The sequence below is a fragment of the Dermacentor andersoni genome, chromosome 11 (assembly GCF_023375885.2).
Source record: "Dermacentor andersoni chromosome 11, qqDerAnde1_hic_scaffold, whole genome shotgun sequence".
Classification (NCBI taxonomy): Eukaryota; Metazoa; Arthropoda; class Arachnida; order Ixodida; family Ixodidae; genus Dermacentor; species Dermacentor andersoni.
The window spans coordinates 981,481-1,000,563 of NC_092824.1; the positions used below are offsets into that span (position 1 = coordinate 981,481).

A 19,083-nucleotide genomic window follows, 5' to 3' on the forward strand; every position below is an offset into this window, starting at 1 on the left:
ACGGCTGGCTTCGTCAACGGTGACGACGGATTCCGGTCTTGAATGCAAGCACGCCGAGGTTCACCGCGCAAACTACATTTCAAATCGCTGTAATGCAACCTTGCTACTAAATTCACTTCCTTCAACAGAGTTTCTTAGCTGGCCTCGTTCACTCGCCAGTTACGAACTCGATGGACCCGCTAGGCCTACGCGTAGCGTAAACAACATCGGCGATAGGCGAGTGCTGATTATCCAGACTTCGGAACTCGTAAACATGTTTCCATTCGCTTTGAGCACAACAAAATACACATACAACAAGCAAAGACGTTGCGGTAATTGTGATTTGGCTGTTTTAGCAGACGATCGCAGTGAGCCCGGCGGAACCCACTGCACAGGTTGGATTAGTCGGCGTCGTTCGAAGTCGCTTCGGATCCACGTCGCACTGCCACAACCCACGGTCGTCGGTTGTGTCGTCGTCGGCATACGTCGTCGGCATACTGTCTTTCAGGAACACTGTCGCGCGCGTCGTACGCCCAAGGAACTCGGACGATAGTTGGTGCTGGCGCCTTCGTACGGGCGGCCATCATAGGTCTAGCAGCCGGAGGCTCCGCAGCCTCCGATTGGTTGACGCCTGCAACGCGTCGCAGCCTCTCATTGGTGCACGCCGGCGCAGTTTCGCCGCGCGTCGGCAAACTTCTAGCATCGGCAGTAGACATAATCGCTGCGCGTCGTTACGCTTCGCCGTGTTCCCGACCGACGCTTTTGACGCTTCGGCGCGTGCCGAAGTTTTCCGGCGCGTTCCAGTGGTTGGGGCATAAGGCGTTTCGGCCGCCTTTGACAGCGCTTAAAACATGGAGGGGTAAGATAATGGTGGAAATCTGGTCGCTTCTCTCACCGGAAAGGCGACTAGACATGACGCACCTCTATTTTGCGCTCCTTTGAAGGCCGAGCCGAGGAGAATGGATAAGCTGCTTTGTCGTACGCACACACGTACAGACAAGAACGGCACCGAGAGTGGCGCTGCTGCGCCGGCGATGAGAGCGCCGCATGCGGGGCAAAATTCAACTAGCGGGTGGTACGCCTCTCCCATCTCTGGTTCGCACCGCCTTGACTGCCTCTTGCACTGCGCGCGTTTGGCACGTTTCGTACCGCGCGCGGTGTGTGCCTAAGTGTGTGTGCGCGGACGTTTTATTTGAAGGGCGATGTACAGTCTGTTTCACATTTAGGGGAAAACTCGCAGCGCTGCATCGCGATGCGGCGAGCGCTTGAGTCAGGTGGCGGCAGCAGCTCGCGCAGGTGATCGAGGGGCGGTATCTTGAACGGCATCCTCTGCTACGGCGGCAGGCGCTGGCCGCATTGTCGGGAAGCGTTCTACTGTCAGTTGCAGTGCGCCGATCTCATCGTTACTGCGTGAAATGAGCCGGTATTCTTTCCTAAGCGTTGTGCGACGCCCGCTGATACGCCTCGAAGGTAAGTTCATCGCAGAAATGTGCGGGGCAGTCATAGACGACGTACTGATTCCATACATTCTTGACGGCCCGTTCCTGGAAGGCGACTACATAATCTAACGCGATAGGTTGCCGATCCACACTGCTCGTGTTGTACAAGAACTGCTGGAAGAGCGCGCATTCACTCTCTTGGAGTGGCCGCCTCAATCCCCGGGCGCCAACGTCATTTAAGATGTCTGGGGCTCGTTGAAAGTATCGCTGGCGCACCATCCCCTCTATCAGTCGCCCGAGGATAGGCTTCGATTCACGATCGTGAGCGACTGAGACGTGCTGCGAATGAACACATCCCTGATCAAGTCATTCTACACTTCACTCCCTTCCAGGATGAGCACTGTCATCGCTGCCGCTGAGGACATGACGAGATACTAACTGAAGTTCGAAGCGTGACGTGTCCAATTCCCCGCCGGCGGGCAGGGTCTGTCTGGTGTGGTGATTGATTGTCGAGAAAAATCACTTCCAGCTCATTGTCTTAACCTAAAACATTCCTTTAATCGTAGCCGTTTGTTTCATCGTGTTCGACCCCCATAGTTATCATTGTTGAATGCTTTGTTTTCCTTTCGAGTCAAATAAAGACTGAGCACGTTGCGCGCACATCTTCGTGCGTCTTGTCGCTGCTTATTACGGTAGCACACACAGTGAAGAAATATACGTGCATGCGCTCAGTACTCCGGCCTTTCGAAAGAACAAACGAAGCATGCTGTCAAAAGAAGTTTGTGGAACTCCATTATCGCCAATGAAGGCACAGAGTTTGGCGTCGCACAACGTTTAGTAAAGAATATCAGCTCAGTTACCGCAGTACCGCTCAAATCGGTGCGCTGCCCCTGACAGTAGCACGCTTCCCGACAATACGGCCACCACGCGCTGCCGTAGCAGACGACGCAGATCACGACTCCACCTCTCGAGCGTCTGCGCCTGCTCGAGCTGCTGCCGCCGCACGACTCCATTGCTTGCCGCAGCGCGATGCAATAAGTTCCAAGTTATCTTCTAAGCGTGAAAAGACTGTACACGCTTCTATTTGCCTTTAAGAAGATCGGTACGCTTGACGATTATTTTTATGGCTGCAACGCGGCGAAAGGCCATGGTCTGCTTAGCCATGTAAGTGACACTGAACAGGTAATTGGAAACGACATCGTATGTGCCGCGGGAAATATTGTGAGCACATACCATGCGGCACATACATACGGCACATACGAGCTAAAGTCGTTTTTGCAGTTTCTCACAATATATTTGCTACAAATCCGTGTTGTCTCTGATGGCGACAACGGAGGTCCATCAACACTGTGTGGAAATAAACAAAATACATCGCTGCATAGCACAAGTACGACATGCGCCCACAACTTTAACTAGTACGTCCCCTTCAACATAGAATAGAGGCAGCAATGTAGACAGCTTGGCCATCTTTTAATAGTGCTCAAGAGACGGAAGTCGAAAGTATTGGTAATCATTCCTGCTTCAGCAATGCCGGCGCGACCAAGACGCGGGCCTGTATAGTCCAGTAACTCGATCGATCGGTGCAGTGGGGATGCGGGAATGAACTCCTGTCATGTTCAATGCATCGTGCACATATTCAATTTCTCGGCACGCGTGAACTGCGGCCACTGCCACTGCTAGCGCATACAACAGAAGTTGTTTCCATTCTTGGACAGCGCACACACAAACGAAACACAAGAAAGAAGACAGGAGAAGCGCTCGTCGAACAACTGAAAGTTTTTGTATGAATAAAAGGATTATGTACCGAGTAATTATGAAATTCATGTGTGTTACATATAAAAACCGTCATACACTCAGGAGTGATCAATGAACGAGCTTGCTTCGTTTGCCAGTTGTCGCAGAAACGAGACGAGACAGCTGCGTTCGATGCGAACGAAATGAAGATTCTTCTTTTTCTTTATTGCTTTTCTTTAGCACGCGCGCCTCTGGAGCCCGCCGTCTTCTTTCTCTTGTTGTCCGCTCCCATGAGGTTCAACAGCTTGCGGCCGCGAAAAGCTTTGTTCTCATCATTGGAAGCAGCATTCAAGTGTTTAAAGATGCTGTACTGGGGGGGGGGGGGGGGGGGGGGTGTCTCCGAACGAGTCTTCTTTTCGTTTTTAAGAGACAGAAGCGCGGCTTCGCGTCGACTCTAGAGTATACTTCAATGACCTTAGCCAGGTTCCAGAAGGATCTAAGAGTGCGTGCGCCGATCAAAAGAATATTTCCTTGGTTCACCGTCATTACGTGCTTTCTTGCGTTACACTGCTTTCTCAGTTCTTTCAGATTTTTCCTGTTCCATCTTTTCCAGCAATCTTTCGTGATTTTTTGTTTATTTCTCCACATTTCTTCTATGCTGACTTTTTTTTTTTTTACCTTCGGCTATGTCTTTAACATCCTATGCTTTCCACCTATTATATCAGCCGGCACAACAGGTAGAGGCTTATCCGGTTCGCTGTGTACATAGGTCAACGGTTTGTTATTAAGGATAGCTTCAACTTTAGTTGTTATCTCTTCTCTTGACAACAGTCTTTTTCGAATAGCATTCCTCATTGCTGGTTTCATGTATCGTACCATCCTTTCATAAAAGCCTCCCCACCAAGGAGCTTGTTCTGCAATGCACTTCCATTTGATTTGATCTCCCTGGCTTGCTGTGTTGGAGACTTCTTCCTGTAGTTCTTTAATCACACGATTGCTGTCTCTGTTGGCCTTCTTGAACGTCCTTGCGTTGCCACTGTAAATGGTGCAACAAAGCTCACTCTGTCAGCAGGAAGTGGGGCTGTTTCTTGGTGTAGCGGTCTGGCGTTAAAACCTTGGCACTTCAGACATCCATCAATTATCTTCTTCACCAGCTGTCTTCCTTGTATTATACAGTACTGAATTCGAAGCTGCGATGATGTGTCGCTGATTCCTCCATGCAGCGTTAGTTGACGAATATGGCGTACCAACAGCTCTCGTTGCAGACTCTCTCTCAGCACCTCAGTGTTTTTCTTGTGCTCTGACTTGAGTGACTCGATCCCGGCAGCGTGCTTGGCCTCCAGACTTCATTCGATGTTTTCCCGCTCCTGGTCATACTCCAGCCTTTGCGAGCCAAGCGTGTCAGCGTACTGCTGCACTTCGTGCTTCAGTAGAAGTAGCTCTTCGTCTTTCAACTTCACTTCTTCCTGGTACTGCTTCTGTCTTGCAAGCAGTTCCTTCAGATGTCTCCTGTGGTCGAACCTCGGTCCCTCGGAGCTTCTCCTCCAGATTCTGCAGTGTAGACTAGTACTCGGCACGAACAGTCTCCCCTTCGTCTTTCAGCCTAGACTTCTCCTCAGAGAGCATAGACTCATATTCGATGCATGCCGCTTCCGCCTCTCGTCGCAACGTCACATTCTCTTCTGCAAGTCGTCTAATTGCATGCTTGGGTCAACCGCCGAGTTCAACCTGGTACTTGTGATGCTGCAAGCTCTACGATTTCGCCCTTTCTTTCTTGAGGGAATCAAATCAAGTGCACTGCGGAGTGACTCCGTCTTTTTCTGCTCTTCCTCGAGGGCAGAGGACACTTTTTGGACCTCTTCACCGTGTTTGTTGATAAGCTCTGCCATTTCGGCAGAAGCCTTCACCTGCTCTTCGTTGGTATACTGGCTAAGAGCCTGTTCCTTTTCTCAGAGGCTGCAGCGAAGGACGTCCAGCTCTTCCGTCATGCGTCTCCGCTGGTCAGCTAGCCTTGCCTCCGCCGTTTTCACTAGCTGCTCCACTTCTTCCCGATGCTTGCTCAGCAGTTCCTTGGTACGTAGCACCTGCTCAGAGAGGAGTGCCGTTTTCTCCCGAGATCTGCTCCTCGAGGCTTGCCTTGACGTCCAGCAGAACACGACAATAACATGACTGCATTCTGCCTTCTGCTAATGCAACTGCAGTCTGCAGAAAAACACTTGATGAGAGGTTCATAAACTGGCAAGTAGATGTTTTCTCTTTCTGATATTCAATTTCACCAGGAGTAGATGCTGTAAAACTGTGCTGTCGGTTGTGTGCTTCGGCACATAGACGTCGCATGTCATTTTTGACATATCTTGCACCTAATGTTTGCCTTACATATTTTAGCAGTACGGCGAGGCCTGGTACAGCGGAAACATGTTTGCTTCTTTGAGCTTCATTGTAACGCGACAGCGTTAAGGAGCTCGAGTCGCAGAAAAGCCGGTGCCGTCGGCGTCGGTGTCCGCGGCGTTGGCCGTGAGCGAGAAAGCCCAGCAGGCAATTCATAAATAAAAACAACTTGCAACATGAGCTGCGTGGGAATCGAACCAGGGTCTCCCGAGTGTGAGGCGGAGACGCTACCACTCAGCCACGAGTTTTTTTTTTCTTTATTGTCACTCAGCCACGAGTTTGATGATTCAAAGCGGTACAAAAGCGCCTCTAGTGAATGCGGTGTTGTCTTAGAAACGTGCCGTAGAAAGTTATACTGCGGTGTATATCGGTAATTATTAGCATGTAACTTACAGAAGTTGCAGTTACACGAGTAGCCAAGTACGTTTCCGCTAAATTTCTTCTGCGCTTTCCGCACACGCAGAGCCATCTTGCGGCAAACACAGAAGTCCCCCTCCTCTCAATGTACGGCGCTGCCCCGACAGGTGGCGCGCCACGCGCGCATTGGGGCTGTGCGGGGACCGGTGCGAGGCGCGTCGCGGCCCCGACTCCCTCTCCCCTGACGACGCTTCGCCGTGCTCCCTCACGGGTTACAGAATCAAGCGTCCTTCCTTTCTTTAGATCACTATGTATATATCTCTCTGCCCGTGCCGATCACGACGTTTGGCTGGCGTAGATCGTTTCCCCCTCCGAGACAGCGAGTTTTTGGGTCGTTCCGCTTGCTCAGGCGCACGTTTCGTTGCCGCGCCGAACGCTGCGTTGCTCGACGCTCACCGCTTGATTGGTGGGTGCAAAGTCTGATGCGGGGCGCCTCGTAAGTTATCGCTGCGCCGTAGCGCATTGTCTTACACCCCTTGGCCGGTCGACGGGAACGCTGTCGCGTTTCACTCTTGAAGGCGAAGCTTAACCGTCCTCCAATGTTTTCTTATCTTCAGAAGGCATCGTTTTCCTGCAATCATCAGTATAATGAGTAGTATTCTCGCAAAATATGCAAGAATTTGCAGCTGTACATTGAAAAGTACGTTCTTGTGTGCTGCTTACTGTCCGTTCTGATGCCATAGCTTTCTCTCCTTTCTCTCGACAATTCCTCTCTGCACTCTACCTGATCTTCTATGTGTTTCATCAAGCACCTGAGAATATCTTCTTGACGTAAAGCCACGTTCTGATCTTGTGCTGAAGATCTACTGATTACTTCTTGTTTTAACTGGAATCCAATGTACAGATCCACTGGCAAAGCTCTTTTCAGGATCGAAAGCAACATCGATGCATAGGACTCAGTTTTGAATCCTAAGGATTCCAATCCACGTATGTGCACTTGCACCTTTTGTGACAGCTTTCTTAAACCATCATGGTCATTGCAGCTTGCTACTGTATTCAAGTTAGTTACTTTTTTCATATGCATTACTACCAGCACGTCATCTTTTCCGTACTTCTGCTTGAGTAGGTCAATGGCATTCCCATAGTAACTGCCGGAAAACTGTAGTCCCTCCACGGCAGCTGCCGCTTTTCCGGTTAGTGATGACAGAAGGTACGTAAATTTCTTATTTTCGTTCAAGTCGGTTCTTTCGTGTACAGCTGTTTCAAATTGCCGCCAAAATCTCTGCAATTTCATTCTATCGCCGTCGAAATTCATCAATTCTAGCTTTGGTAACTTCACTATTGTTGTTTGCTGCGATTGTCTAGCTTCGCCATTAAAGTTGGGTTGCTCCCTCACTGTTTCCCGTATTTCCCGTCCTCTGTGTCCGTGCCGCTCCTTGCTGTCGATGTCTCGCCTCGCTGCCGCTGGTTCGCATGCGGGCCTCCTCTTCGTCCGTCTACTGTGGCCAGTCCGTCGTTCTGGTAGTCCGTGGCCAGTCGGAAGAGGAGTAGCCGCTATCCTGGTCACGGCACCATGTCGCAGAAACGAGACGAGACAGCTGCCTTCGATGCGAACGAAATCAAGATTCTTCTTTTTCTTTATTGCTTTTCCTTAGCGCGCGCGCCTCTGGAGCCCGCCGTCTTCTTTCTCTTGTTGTCCGCTCCCATGAGTTTCAACACCAGTTTAATTCGCTCCGCGTACCGCAGTAATCCATGTCTGTCGTCTGCTTTTTTCGTACCGTTTTCTTGTGAATCGGCAGAATTTCACCGGTGGCATCAACCCTTTCGTGTTAACATTGATTTCGCGACAGCTAACAACACAATAATAATTTCCGGTCATCCGAAGAGGCGCCGTCGCAAACAAGAGACGTTTCGCGCGCAGCGCGAACTGAACGCGGGCGCGACCGTGAAGGGAAGCAGCGGCGGAAACCTACACCCGTCGGAGATGAAATCGTTCCGCCAGGGGAGAAACGAACGCTGGCGTCTAGGATGAAACTTGGTCTGCGGACGTCCATATATACACCTGTATATACGAAAACCTTCGCTGACGGGCAAATCGGAAGACTGCGAACCCGGATTTTGCTACGACACGGAGCTCAGAACACGCTACTTTAACTTCAAAATGATAATAACAGTAATAACCTCCACTATGTGCTCGCTTTGACCACAGGAGGGGCGCTTGTAACTCAGTTGGCACGCCTCGGCGGCACGTTTAAGGAGGTTCTGATGTGATCTTGGATTGTAGCGCGAAGTGACACGGACACACTAGAACCAGACAGGAAGAGCGCTAACTCTCAACAAAATTTTTATTAGAACTAAGAATATATATATATATATATATATATGTATATATAGATGATTGCAAAAAACCGCAGCATAAGAACATGACAAGGTATAAAAACGTCAGTTAAACATATCAGGAGGTAAGGAAGTCAAAAAAAGAAACAGAAAGACACTACTTCAGATTAACACGTGATGTGAGGATACTGAAATTCACATTCTAACAGAGACAAAGATGCATGGATAACGCAATCCTAATCCTAATCTTTTGATGAGGAATGCCTCGATTATTTCCCTTGTGGTTTGCCATTTGTGTCTGGAAAGAATTTTTGTCTTCAAAGAAAGGTTTACAACCACAATTGAAACAATGTGGCGCTAGATGTGAAGCATTAGGGTTGTTTAGTGAATGTTTGTGTTCTTGTAGTCCAATATTAAAGCACCTGCCGCTCTGTCCCATTTTAGAATGCCAATTCGCGTCGGCAGTGACGGCGTCACTGCCAGCTCACTGCGTGTGGGTCGGACAGCCGTCGGACGCTGTTGTGGCGCTGCCCCTTGACGCGCCACTTCGTCAAAGCTGTTCTTTTCCAGGTAGGATACACGCCTGCGTGCTTCTTTGAATGAAATATTCTCTGTTACTTTTATCGTCACGATTTGTTTTTCTTTTTTTCGAGGATGGGCAGGACCGCGAGTACGCGGCGTGCTCTTCATGACAGTTCAAGCAGTGTGGACTATTCTCGCCATTTTCAGATGGGTGTTCTCAGCGCTATATTTAGTGCAAGCCTGGCGTCTTCGGCAGTTTTGCGAACTGTGGCCAAATTTTTGGCAATTAAAGCATAGGAGAGGATTAGGGATGTACGGTCAGACCCGGATCTTTATGTACCCAGCTTCAATTGTCTCAGGTAGCAGACTTGATAGGAAAGTTAGAATTGGGAGCTTTGCTTTGATCTTCTTGCCATCGCACCTCATCTTAATTGTCTTGACAATGATCACAGTTTGATCACTCCAGCCTTCCAGTAGTTCATCCTCACTCAGCTCAATGAGATCAGCATCGGAAACGACTCCGTGGCTGGTGGTCATTGTGCGGTGCGGTGTGACTGTCACTGGGTGATTCCCGAATGACACTAGAGAGTTGTTCGTGTTTGTTTTCGTGGAGTTCTAAAAGGAGGTCGCCGTTTGTCGACTTGGAGACTTTATAACCAGGGCCAAAAGCTTCAGTAAGTGTCTTTGCAACCAGAAAAGGCGAGATCGTTCTCGCTGCTTTTCCTTTCTTCTCTGAATGTTTTACATGAAATCGTGAAAAATTGTCAATGTTTCGGCCAAAAAGCTTAAAAACTTCTTCTTTGCACCCTCGTTTCTTAGGGCGATCAGGGAGTGGGGGGAATGAGTTTTTCATATGTAAAGGCAAAGTGTTCGACAGCAATGCCAGCCCCCTACCATGGGGCCCAAAAGGGGACGCTCCAAGACCTGGAAAGACAGGTCCTGCAAACGCCAGCTCTATGCCATTAGTTTAACCAAATATGGTATACCCAAGGTTGAGTACCCACACCAGGTTAACCCTTGCCGCCCGGAAAGTTTGAAGCGAGAAGAAGTGAAGAGAGGACGGGAAATGTTAAAAGTGAGAGAGAGACGAAGATCGAGCATTTTTTTGCATGCTCTAATGTACCGTAATGCCGAAATAAAATGAAAATGAAAGAGGACAGGAAAAGGCGACTGCCGATTTACTCCAGGCGGGTCAATCAGGAGGTGCCGTATATGTGAAGCAGATGCCGAAGAGGTGTGTTGCCTCTGCCGGGGCCCTTAAATGTCCATACACCCACCATCGGCTCAACCCCCAGAATTCCCCTTTCCCCAGACACAGCTAAGCCGCGCAAGGCTACACGCGGGAGGGTCCACTCGTCGTGTGTTCGGGTACGTGGTGTCGCAACACACCAAACGCCAGCTGACGCAGACGCCCCTGCCGGGTTTTTCTTGTCATGACTAGCAGCCGTGTAAAAACGGCTTTCAGATCATACAGCCCTTCAGCATGAGATTCCCGTATTCTGGCTGCAACACATAATATTTGTAAAGCAAGCAAAAGATACACCCTTGTGCAATAGCAATCCTTTCATAGTTGGGTCACATCCAGCAAAAAAATGTATGGCATCTATTTCAATGTAGACAGAGTTGGAAGTGCAGCACCCATGTAAGTCTCCTTTGTAGTCTACTGCGCTGTAAAAACTTAAGCTCACCAGTCGTTGTGGTGCGAACGTCTCTTCTTGTCCTTCGCGTTTTGTGACTGGTTTTTTCCTTCAAGTATGTACCAACTGGCCCAGATTTCAACCCTTCTGCAAAAACTTCTATGTCACGTAGTATCCATGTAATGGACACAAATACAGGAATATAAGTGGATGGCCTACTTTTCTCACTAATTTCATGTGCACTGTTCCTATACGCCAACAATCAACACTTCCCTCTCTAAAAATGTTACAACACTTTGGGGTGTATATTGTCACGTGGTGGTGACGTTCAAGAACACAGTAGCAATACTGTGAAAGACGAAACTAACTTTTATTGGGCGAACCTGCGCCCACAAAAACAGGCTACACTTAAAGCACAACGATAGCGGCGAACACGGTGGGCGATCGTCGAAAATCTGATCAGCGGGTCAAGCGCGTCAGCTTTTATACAGCAGTCGTCGAATGTTCCAGACGAATCGTTGGGACCCGCGTGCCTCCCACAAAGTTCTACACCATTCGCGTCACGTGATGAAAATGATAACACAAGGTTCGGCGACAACAGACAGCCGGATAGAAGCATCGATAACTTTCCAGAAACTTCGGATATATGCAGGTGCGTCCCGCGCTGTGCGATAACATTTGTTAGGCGGCGAAACGTGGCCGCCCGATAAAGATAAGTACACGTGTCAATATTGTTCTCGAGCAATAACTGTAATCTGTCTGGCTTCAGTTTCCTTTCTTGAAAACTCTGCGCTTGCTAATTTCCTGTCAAGAATGCTATGTCAGTATGATAGTACGCATGCCATTTGCAACCTGGAGGTACCGGGCACTCAGCGCTAAAGAAAAGAAAGCCATGCAAGATGACGAATATTATTTGGGGAGAAAATAAATGCTAAATCGTGCAAACTTTTTCTGGAGTGTATCACTACACACACACCGGTACTGTCTGCAGCATGGCACTCCAGTTCTGTAAAGACCAATCACACGACCGTATCGAATTAAGAGCATCGACTTTTTGGCTAGTTAGTTACGCATAGCAAGTCACGGTCAAGCGCACACAAACAAGAACAATGTGAGGAGCAGGCAACACAAGCGCTTACTTCCAACTGGTCGTGTGCTTACAAAATCAGCACTTGTGTCTCGTCCTTGTTACTTTGTGGATGCATGTGTTTGGGCTATTACAATTTTTAAGTAAAAAAATTGCATCATTTGAGCACTTTCCTTCATGACGTCACAAGACCGATATGCCACCAGGTTGGCATGATCGGAAACTTAGTTTCTTTGGAGACAGAAAAACTGAAGGTGAGCTGACACACGACACACGCGCCTTTCTAATGCAGTCTGCTTCAATTATCTCCCTGACATGCTGATTCTTATTTGTGGCTACTATCTTACACATGTTGAACAAGGGTTTACACGGCTTCTTGTTCTGTAATCCACAGTCATGACAATGTACAGAAACATTCCCATAGCGGTAATTCTCCACCTTCGTCGTGTGTTCTAGAAGTATTTCACTCAGACGCCTTCCAGTCTGACCGATATCGCTGGAACCACACGATAAAGGAACTTCATGTACCACGCCTGACACATACTTTACGAACGGCTCACGACGTCTAATACTGCACGGCTCTTTCTTTTTCTGTAAAGGATTAGTAATTTGGTAAGGTTTCCCTAGCTTCTCAGCGGCGGAAGCACTACTATGATATTGCTACGATTTCCTATTCTTTTTAGGCGGTGCGAGGTATTGTAGATGTACGGAATTACTACAGTGCGTACTCTACTTCGATCTTGAAAGCATCTTTCATTTCTTTATCCTTTTTCCAACTTCCCCTCAGCTATAGATACTATAACACTGTCAGGATACCCTGCCGACAAATATCGTGCGACAAAAGTCAAAAGGCGAGTGACACGACTTTCGTTGGCAGGGTATCCTGACAGTGTTCTAGTATCAATAGCTGAGGGGAAGTTGAAAAAAGGATTAAAAAACTGAAAGATGCTCTCAAGATGGAAATAGAGTACGCACTGTAGTAATTCCGTACATCCACAATACGTCGCACCGCCATAAAAGAGTAGGAAATCGTAGCAATATCATAGTAGTGCTTTCCGCCCCTGAGAAGCTAGGGAAGCTTTGCCCAATGACTAATCCTTTAAAGAAAAGGAAAGAGCCGTGCACTGTCAAACATCGTGATCCTTTTGTAACATGTGTGTCTGGCGTGGTATATGGAGTTCCCTTATCGTGTGGTTCCAGCTATATCGGTCAGACTGGAAGGTGTCTGAGTGCAAGAGTTCTAGAACACACGAGGAAGGCGGAGAATTACCGCTATGGGAATCTTTGCACATTGTCATGACTGTGGAATATAGAACAAGAAGCCGTGTAAACTCTTGTTCAACATGTGTAGGATAGTAGCCAAAAATGAGAATCAGGATGTTAGGGAGATTATTGAAGCAGATTGCAATACGAAGGCGAGTGTGTCGTGTGCCAGCGCACCTTCTGTTTTTCTGTAGTCCAATGAAACAAAGTTTCTGAGCATGCCCACCTGATGTCGGCATTTCGATCTTGTGACCTCATGAAGGAAAGTGTTCAAATTATGCAATTTTGTAAGCACACGACCAGTTGGAAGTAAGCGCTTGTGTTGTCTGCTCCTCACTTTGTCCTTGTTTGTGCCGCAATTAATAAATTTCCTGCACCTCACTACTCTATAAAAACAATGGCAAGCCTCAGAGCATTCCGGATAATTTAGTATGAAATCTTTTCTATGAGCACTTTCTGTTTTGTTCCAAAAAGGTGTCTGCACTGTCACACCATAACGCTGAAGATGGTCATGTAGGACATTGCTACATTTTGCAACTCCTAGCGGCTCACGAAGTTGACTGCTATGCTGTTACTCATTGTGCAGCCCGATGTAGCAGCATAACAGTCGACACTTCTCTCGAGTCTGTTGTCCTTCTCTGGACACCATGTCATCATGTCGGTCTTTTTGAAAAGCTTTTGAGACGTTACACAGAAACTTACAAGATTTCCAGCACCTTAGCAACAAACTGTGACAGACTATGTCAACACAAACTTCATCTCCCTTATAAAAATTTCTAGCAACATTTTTTAGACACTCTTTAGACTTTTGTTACTAGAACCTACCAACAGTCAATTGAAATCCTACCAGCTGTCTTTATACATCCTAACAACGCTCTAGTAACACCCTAGAAACAATTGGCCACCAACTTCCAATAGAAACATGTTCATAGGATGTCTTTAAACTTCCTACCAATTTCCTATGAACATTTGTCTTTATACACCCTAGTAACATTCTTTCAAAAGAGAAATGTTCACATATATTCTGTTAACTTCCTACCAATCCCCTATTAACAAACTTTCTTTATACACCATATTAACATTCTTTCAAAAGAAAAATGTTCATATATATTCTGTTAACTTCCTACCAATCCTCTATTAACAAACTTTCTTTATACACCATATTAACATTCTTTCAAAAGAAAACTGTTCATATATTTTCTTTTGACTTCCTACCAATCCCCTATTAACAAGCTTTCTTTATACGCCGTATTAACATTCTTCCAATTGAACAATGTTTGTAAACGTTCTGCCAACTTCCTACCAATCACCTATTAACATTTGTCTTTATACACCCTAGTAGCATGGTGTAAAAATTCGTCAGTATGCGTGAACATGTTGGTAAAAGGCAGTATGCAACCTAAAAGGTGCATGTACATGGAAAACAAATGCAAGTTTGCACTGAAAGAAGTTTATTCACACAAAAATATTTGCACAGAATTGTGAGAAAAGTAGTAGAGAAATTAATAAAAATAATAAATGAATGATGACTTAGTTGATTACGGCAGGGCAGCTGTCGCATAATCTCTAGCAGGCATCGATTATAATGGATTTTTTACATTCAGAGCTGATGTCTCAGAATGTTTGCAGAATGAACCAACCCTGCACAGAAACAAGATAGTCAGTGTTAACATCATGTTCAGATTAGCATATCACATACACAGAACAGCTTTTTAACAAGGTTCACATGAATCCTAAAATTGTAACCGTCATCCCTGTTTACTTGCAGATGAGATGGCAAGGATTTGGCACATTTTGCAACGCATATCCTTTGCTGCGTTGTATTTGCTACGTGTTATTAAAATTACGAAAGCGTCCAAAATTTTCTCTACCAATTATCTGCCTAAATGAGTTACTCACTCTAACTAAAAGTTAATTACATGGTTTATTCATGGTGAAATTTGTAGCGCGCACAATAACACGGACGCAGAGACGGTGGACACGCGAGCGCTTACTCACAGCTGGTTATTTTTGAAAGGACTGAACGTGACAGCGCCAGCTAGCTGCACCGAGCATGTGCAAAACGTGTCATCCATTTTTATATAAGCAGATTACAGAGCTTCAAGCAGTATACAAGAATACAAATACTTTGTCAGTGATAGCAACCAATGGCTGACTGACGCATTTTTAAGCACGCCTTATTATATGGAGCGCCTCTGTAATTTGACGTGATCGTTTATTTTTACTCGAAAACAAAATATCAGTGTCAGAAAATACCAGTTCACAATGACGTTGGTTGCAATGTTTAAACAAGTGCGAATGATTTTCTTTCATATTCGGACTTGTCTAAGCAGTGAGACCTATGTCGTTGTGAACCGGTTCGCTGAAACATATGTAATTATGAACCGTGAAACTACACGCTCAATATTTTACTATCTCTCATCCTGTGCAGCCAGAGTAGGAAAGAGCAAAGAATGATTTCATGCCAAAATGCGGCGTAAGAAACGGAAATAAAATAACATCAAAATAATATGTTTATGAAAAATGATGGAAAAGAACATACCTTTTATTATAATTTGGAGATAGAGAAAACTTCGGCGCATAGCAGTCTTGAGGAACAGCTGTTCGCTATTTGCGCAGTTTAAAACACGGACAGTGCCAATATTAAATCACTTCAGACGACACTGCATCGCAGCTGGCAGAGAAGTTCCAGAAACGCTCACATCACGGAACGAAGAAAGCACCGTGGGCTTCGCAAACACCCTGCTGGTTGGCTTGCCACAGCAGGGTGTGGCAAGACAACACAGCATAAGAATAAATAGCAGCAAAAATAGCTAGATTGCTGCTACAAAACGCCACGAAACACCTACGCCGCTCCGACCGTACCATGCCGGCGTCGCAAAGGAACTGATGGCGATTGCGATGGTCTCCCTCTTTGCCTCGACTCGGCCAACTGTCAAATTTGTGCGCATGCGCGGGAGATGCATGTGACATTCTTTCCATCCACCTGCTTCGCCTTGACCGCCGCGGAACTAAAGCCCCTCTTTTAGCCGAAACATGACCCCCCCCCCACCCTCCCTTACTACCTTGGGATGGTTGACTCACACCTAGACATTCGTCGCCTCTCGGTGAAAGCTGTGGCCGGCTTTTGTGTACGCACCCCTTTCTGGGAAGTGCGCTAGAGGGAGGAATGTACCTCTTCGCCGAGGTTGACAAAAAAAAAAAAAAACTGACAAGACAGCCAGCTCAATTTTGTTGGGCATTTGGGGGCTGTATAGTTTTAGCTTTCGAGACAATTATTGTTCTGAAAACCGACTCATTTCTCGAAATTAAATAAACAGAAAAATAAAATCATATTGGGTAAATTATGTGGTTATTCTATTTTGCGCAAGAGCATCCTTTAGCACTTGCTGCTTTCAAAGACAAAACTTTGCTCCTTGGCGCCCAGCGGTGAAGCACATAGTAATACTATTTTCATAGTCAAATACATGTCCAAAGCGTGGCGGCTATGATGTTAGCAGTTTTCAGACGCCCGAAGCAGGGCAAAAGCATGGCCTTTGATATTCTGGCTCTTGGTATACGGAATGCCATTATTACGGATGTCATGATGACCCCTTGTCGGAGCTCAAAATTTTGTCGCCGTGTTGTGAAGCAAGATCACTGAATGTTAAGAGTGCATAATTATTTCTTCTCAATCTGTTTTAACACACAGCAAGCTACCATCGCCATCAAGCACATCAGTTGACACAGTCACTTTGCCTTCAGTTTAATGCAATGTCCTATTTCCTTTAGTGTGCAGAAGCCGTCGGTAGGAGGCAGGGACGAAAGCGAGCGAACAGGAACGCGTCGAAAGCTACATTTTTTATACAGTAAGAGTAATTTAATTATTTTTTTACAGAAAGGTGTTACTTGCACAGAGTTCAGCTTTTATTTCTATTCGACCTGTGCGCTTCTCAGGTCAATACTCGCTGTCACTCAGCAGCAGCTGTATTTTGCAGCCTTTTGGACATTTGAGCGGCAACGTTCCAGCGCCGTGTTAACCTGAGTTTCGGCTCTTTTTCTACTTTTTAACAAATATCGTGGCGCTATTATGCTGACACGTTCCAGCTTAGGGTGTACTATTTATATCGCAGAATGCACTGACCTGATTATCTCGTTGCAAAGCTAATTGGTGGCATTGCAATAGCAGTGCGTGGTAAGGGCAAATTTACGCTCGAGCCCCACTGCACACCACCCGCCTGCCCGCACACATGTGGTCGGGCGAAAATTTGCACATTTCGTAGACTGGTACACACATTTCGGTTTACACTGCATGTGCGAGTCCAGTGTTTGCCAAAATTTGTGAACCAGTGGGCGAAATGTACAGTTTTCTGCACAACCGCACGCGTCACGGCTCAAGCGTAAATCGGCCTTTAATTAACCAGCCCCAAGGTCGGGATAAAGCTCTGCAACTGGTGCGCGGCCTGCACAGTAGTCCGATATCACACCGGTCAGGTGGTGTAGCGCAAGCAAATTTTCTCGGAGTGAGCTGACGTGACCGCACGCTCACGTAGTCCAGTAGAACCTTTAAAAAGATTAGTTCTAACAGTTTACGAACATATTTCTTTACACATTTTAGTAGCACTCCGTCAACAATTGACTACCGACTTGGATTGGGACTATGATTTAAAACAAAGAGCTTGACTCCTGAGTATGTCATATCGGCATTAATGTGTGTTAGAAAAATCTATCAAAAACTCTCAAGTTACCTCCCATTCTAAATATTTTTCGGCAAACAGTGAGAGCTGTGGACGTACTGAGGATACATGTCCTTCAAACAAAAAAATATAGTTCGATGATGTATAGTAAAACATTCTTTACCCAAAAGTAACGAGCCTTTTGACGCAGTACTAAAGTGGGTATAGAGACAAAAGCTAGAAAAATACATGTTGATGGGGACCTTAAAATATTCTATGTGCGAAAGTAAGAAGGAAGTCTTTTACGGTGTATTAAAATATTCTTTACACAAAAGTAAGAAGGAAGTCTATTGACGGTGTAGTTAAAACATTCTTTATACAAAAGTAAGAAGAAAGTCTGTTAACAGTGTATTGAAAATATTCTTTATACTAAAGTAAGAAGGAAGTCTTTTAACGGTGTATTTAAAACATTCTTTATACAAAAGTAAGAAGAAAGTCTGTTAACAGTGTATTGAAAATATTCTTTATACAAAAGCAAGAAGGAAGTCTTTTAATCGTGTATTTAAAACATTCTATATACAAAAGTAAGAAGAAAGTCTGTTAACATTGTATTGAAAATATTCTTTATACAAAAGTAAGAAGGAAGTCTTTTGACTGTGTATGAACAAATGTTACTTTAATGTAAATGTAAATAGACTGTCAATAAAGTAAATAGAAAGTTGGTAGGAGTTCTAAAGAATGTTAACGTTCATTTTTATAAGGGCTGGCCGCCCGTCTCAATACATTAAGATATGCTAGCACCTGTCGGTATGCAATTTTGATTGTGTACAGCGTGAGAAGGAAGAACACATAGGCGCAACAAATTTAATGATTATCACCACCCGCCGTGGTTGCTCAGTGGTTATGGTGTTGGGCTGCTGAGCACGAGGTCGCGGGATCGAATCCCGGCCACGGCGGCCGCATTACGATGGGGGCGGTGCGAAAACACCCGTGTACTTAGATTTATTTAGGTGCACGTTAAAGATCCCCGGGTGGTCGAAATTTCCGTCCTCCACTACGGCGTGCCTCATAATCAGAAAGTGGTTTTGGCACGTAAAACCCCATAATTTAATTTAATTATCACCAGCTCTACCCCTATTTCTCCTGTGCTTTCGCGCTGTACCACCTAATCTGCAGCTGCATCTTATGCATGCAAGGCGTTATGATTAGTACGCACCACTCTTGGCGCCAATGTAGTTGCCTTTCCCATCTGCGAGGAAGAACTGGTCACTCTCAAAGCTGACCTGGTCGATGCAGCGCATGTTGATCATTACGTCCTGCGCCAGCGGCAAGTACATGGTGCAGCCACGCGGCTTCCAGTCCTCCGTGTGGAACACAGACGCATTGTGTCGGATCGTCAGGAAGCTGCGGCCTGCAATCCAGTTCAGGAGCTGGTCACATTTATTCATTTATTTACACATTCAATTATTGATTTATTTATGCGAAAGCTATATATGCAAAAGGATAGAAAGTTTAGAGAGTTGGTAGTGTAACATGATCTTGGATTGTAGCGCGATGGGACACGGACACAGACTAGCGCTCGTCCTGTCTGCTTCTAGTCTGTGTCTGTGTCCCTTCGCGGTAGAACCCAAGATCAGGATAAAGTTTTATATCGCTCGTGAGGCAGAAAATCCGGAGTTGGCGTG

At 46.2% G+C, this 19,083-nt stretch overlaps 1 protein-coding gene and 1 long non-coding RNA gene across 4 annotated transcripts in view; both read right to left on the reverse strand.

Annotated features, from left to right (window-relative positions):
- Positions 1 to 19,083, reverse strand: part of LOC126517480 (uncharacterized) — a 360,590-nt gene that overhangs the window by 186,554 nt on the left and 154,953 nt on the right. For all 3 annotated transcript variants that reach the window (XM_055064241.2, XM_072285443.1, XM_050167206.3), the window contains exon 3: positions 18,615 to 18,809. In XM_055064241.2, the coding sequence (XP_054920216.1) occupies positions 18,615 to 18,809 (195 nt within the window). The remainder of the gene's footprint in view (positions 1 to 18,614; positions 18,810 to 19,083) is intronic.
- On the reverse strand, positions 14,178 to 16,452 carry LOC140214030 (uncharacterized). Its single transcript, XR_011890943.1, has 2 exons — positions 15,286 to 16,452; positions 14,178 to 14,384 (listed from the first exon to the last, which is right to left on the reverse strand). It is a non-coding gene; the product is annotated as an uncharacterized lncRNA (long non-coding RNA).